At 42.8% G+C, this 4,761-nt stretch overlaps 1 protein-coding gene across 1 annotated transcript; it reads left to right on the top strand.

Annotated features, from left to right (window-relative positions):
• Window positions 1-889: 889 nt before the first annotated feature.
• On the top strand, window positions 890-3,111 carry LOC125378161 (integumentary mucin C.1-like; the record flags this gene model as incomplete). The annotated part of the gene is made up of 4 exons (XM_048393104.1): window positions 890-940; window positions 1,421-1,483; window positions 2,012-2,065; window positions 2,998-3,111. Coding segments are annotated over 4 exons (282 nt in total), but the record flags the coding sequence as incomplete, so codon positions are not given.
• Window positions 3,112-4,761: the final 1,650 nt, after the last annotated feature.

The following is a 4,761-nucleotide window of genomic DNA, read 5'->3' as shown; positions in this document are numbered from 1 at the left end:
ACTTCCACCGCTTCATCCACAACTCCACAACATCCAAAACTTCTACATCTGAAACAAACCCCTCTACAACTTCACCTCTTCATCTGCATGTACTCCTACTAAAATACCTCCTCTACACCTACAAACTACTTCCACTACTTCTACAACTACTCCCTCTACGTCTACAACTACTACCACTACATCTACAACAACTCCTTCTACATATACATCTACTCCATCTACATCTACAACTACTCCCTCTACATCTACAACAACTCCTTCTACATATACATCTACTCCATCTACATATACATCTACTCCATCTACATCTACAACTACTCCCTCTACATCTACATCTACTCCCTCTACATCTACAACTACTCCCTCTACATCTACATCTACTCCCTCTACATCTACAACTACTCCCTCTACATCTACAACTACTACCACTACATCTACAACTACTCCCTCTACATCTACTACCACTACATCTACAACTACTCCCTCTACGTCTACATCTACTACCACTACATCTACAACTACTCCCTCTACATCTACATCTACTCCCTCTACATCTACAACTACTCCCTCTACATCTACTACCACTACATCTACAACTACTCCCTCTACGTCTACATCTACTACCACTACATCTACAACTACTCCCTCTACATCTACATCTACTCCCTCTACATCTACAACTACTCCCTCTACATCTACAACTACTACCACTACATCTACAACTACTCCCTCTACATCTACTACCACTACATCTACAACAACTCCTTCTACATATACATCTACTCCATCTACATCTACAACTACTCCCTCTACATCTACAACTACTCCCTCTACATCTACATCTACTCCCTCTACATCTACATCTACAACTACTCCCTCTACATCTACAACTACTACCACTACATCTACAACTACTCCCTCTACGTCTACAACTACTCCCTCTACATCAACAACTACTCCCTCTACGTCTACAACTACTCCCTCTACATCTACAACTGCTCCCTCTACATCTACAACTACTCCCTCTACATCTACAACTACTCCCTCTACGTCTACATCTACTCCCTCTACATCTACAACTACTCCCTCTACATCTACAACTACTCCCTCTACACTCACATGTACTTCCTCCACAACTACTCCCTCTACATCAACAACTACTCCCTCTACATCAACAACTACTCCCTCTACGTCTACAACTACTCCCTCTACATCTACAACTACTCCCTCTACATCTACAACTGCTCCCTCTACGTCTACAACTACTACCACTACATCTACAACTACTCCCTCTACACTCACATGTACTTCCTCCACAACTACTCCCTCTACATCAACAACTACTCCCTCTACATCAACAACTACTACCACTACATCTACTCCCTCTACATCTACAACTACTCCCTCTCCACTCACAAGTACTCCCTCTTCAACTACTCCCTCTACGTCTACAACTACTTCCTCTCCATCTACAACTACCATAACAACTACTCCCTCTACATCAACTACTACTCCCTCTACATCAACAACTACTACCACTACATCTACTCCCTCTACATCTACAACTACTCCCTCTCCACTCACAAGTACTCCCTCTTCAACTACTCCCTCTACATCTACAACTACTCCCTTTCCACTCACAAGTACTCCCTCCACAACTACGCCCTCTACATCTACAACTACTCCCTCTACATCTACAACTACTACCACTACATCTACAACTACTCCCTCTACGTCTACATCTACTACCACTACATCTACAACTGCTCCCTCTACATCTACATCTACTCCCTCTACATCTACAACTACTCCCTCTACGTCTACAACTACTAGCACTACATCTACAACAACTCCTTCTTCATATACATCTACTCCATCTACATCTACAACTACTCCCTCTACATCTACAACTACTCCCTCTTCGTCTACAACTACTACCACTACATCTACAACTACTCCCTCTACATCTACATCTACTCCCTCTACATCTACAACTACTCCCTCTACGTCTACAACTACTAGCACTACATCTACAACTGCTCCCTCTACATCTACATCTACTCCCTCTACATCTACAACTACTCCCTCTACGTCTACAACTACTAGCACTACATCTACAACAACTCCTTCTTCATATACATCTACTCCATCTACATCTACAACTACTCCCTCTACATCAACAACTACTCCCTCTACATCTACAACTACTCCCTCTACACTCACATGTACTCCCTCCACAACTACTCCCTCTACATCAACAACTACTCCCTCTACATCTACAACTACTCCCTCTCCACTCACAAGTACTCCCTCTTCAACTACTCCCTCTACATCTACAACTACTCCCTCTTCGTCTACAACTACTACCACTACATCTACAACTACTCCCTCTACACTCACATTTACTCCCTCCACAACTACTCCCTCTACATCAACAACTACTCCCTCTACATCTACAACTACTCCCTCTCCACTCACAAGTACTCCCTCCACAACTACTCCCTCTACATCAACAACTACTCCCTCTACATCAACAACTACTACCACTTCATCTACTCCCTCTACATCTACAACTACTCCCTCTCCACTCACAAGTACTCCCTCTTCAACTACTCCCTCTACGTCTACAACTACTTCCCCTACATCTACAACTACCACTACAACTACTCCCTCCACATCAACAACTACTCCCTCTACATCTACAACTACTACCACTACATCTACTCCCTCTACATCTACATCTACTCCCTCTACATCTACAACTACTCCCTTTCCACTCACAAGTACTCCCTCCACAACTACTCCCTCTACATCTACAACTACTACCACTACATCTACTCCCTCTACATCTACATCTACTCCCTCTACATCTACATCTTAACCCTCTACATCAACAACTACTCCCTCTACGTCTACAACTACTACCACTACATCTACTCCCTCTACATCTACATCTACTCCCTCTACATCTACAACTACTCCCTTTCCACTCACAAGTACTCCCTCTTCAACTACTCCCTCTACGTCTACAACTACTTTCTCTACATCTACAACTACCGTTACACCTACTCCCTCTACATCTACAATTACTCCCTCTACATCTACATCTAAACCCTCTACATATACAATTACTCCCTCTACATCTACATCTAAACACTCTACATCTACAACTACTCCCTTTCCACTCACAAGTACTCCCTCCACAACTACTTCCTCTACATCTACAACTACTCCCTTTCCACTCACAAGTACTTCCTCCACAACTACTCCCTCTACATCTACAACTACTCCCTCTACATCAACAACTACTCCCTCTACATCAACAACTACTACCACAACATCTACTCCCTCTCCATCTACATCTACTCCCTCTACATCTACAACTACTCCCTTTCCACTCACAAGTACTCCCTCTTCAACTACTCCCTCTACGTCTACAACTACTTCCTCTACATCTACAACTACCACTACACCTACTCCCTCTACATCTACAATTACTCCCTCTACATCTACATCTAAACCCTCTACATATACAATTACTCCCTCTACATCTACATCTACTACCTCTACATCTACATGTACATCTATTCCCTCTACATCTACTCCCTCTACACCTACAACTATTCCCTCTACATCTACAACTACTCCCTCTACATCTACGCCTATGAGACCACCTACTGACAACTATTTATGTTTTGTTGTTTGTTTGTTGTTTACCACTTGCACTTAGGAATATTCCAGCTCTGTGACGGCGGCCTATAGAAAAGACATTAATGCAGTGATGGATTCCACAAGCAAAGATCCGGGCCTTCAGATTATGCTTTCACGTCATCAACCTGACCATGGCCACCCGATCCATTTGGTCGCCACGACCAGCACAAATTGCTGGGGACCAATTCCAACCCGGATTCTGAAGCAGGGTTATAAAGTATACCTTAGAATGCTTACCCAATGACATTGTAAGCAATGAATAAGCTGTCTCCTTCAATATAAATGTCTTGGACAATCGCACGTAAGTCCATGACAAAGGTTTCCACCCCTGTCTCCAGGTTATATTTGGAGAGTGTTGGAGGTTGATACTCCGTGTAGTATACTTCCTGAGCTGAAAGCAGTTGTGTCATTAGTGAGGGTTAAACGAATTGGAATTATTTTACTGTTTTTGGTGAACAGAATGTCAAACAAATTCACCTGCCTTAGAGGTACAACATATGTTTTACTAAGGCAGGACCGAAGCATTAGAAATCTAAAATTATTTAACGCTGTTAGAAAGAATTTATAATTAAAAAAACATGTGGACTCACAAAGGTTGAATATTGCTCTCAATTCCTTTCTCGACTATTGATTATGACAACGAGAAATCAATATTCACGTACTGGAATTTTAGTTATACAGATCATTTTGATATATATATATATATATATTGCATTATTGCTCTGTCAGACCGCCTCCGTGGTCTAGTGGTAGAGCGTCCGCCCGGAGAGCGGAAGGTCCCCGACCGCGTCATACCAAAAAGACGTTAAAAGATGGTACTTGTTGTTACTCTGTCTGGCGCTCGGCATTAAGGGGCTAAAACAAGGACTGGTCGGCTCGGAGTCAGTATACTGTGTCTGAGTGGGGTATTCATGTTAAACTGCGGCATGGTATCTCAGTGAGCTAGCACTTTAAATCGGCATCAGTCCGGACTATTACAAGCAGCCACACCAACACACAAACGTACATGTACGTCGCTTGTCGTTTGAGGTTCAAGTTATTGTAGTGACA

This window comes from Haliotis rufescens, unplaced genomic scaffold (genome assembly GCF_023055435.1).
Source record: "Haliotis rufescens isolate VD_foot unplaced genomic scaffold, xgHalRufe1.0.p SCAF_114, whole genome shotgun sequence".
In the NCBI taxonomy this organism is placed as follows: Eukaryota; Metazoa; Mollusca; class Gastropoda; order Lepetellida; family Haliotidae; genus Haliotis; species Haliotis rufescens.
Note: the sequence above shows the minus strand (reverse complement) of the source record. Positions and strands in the feature narration are given on the sequence as shown.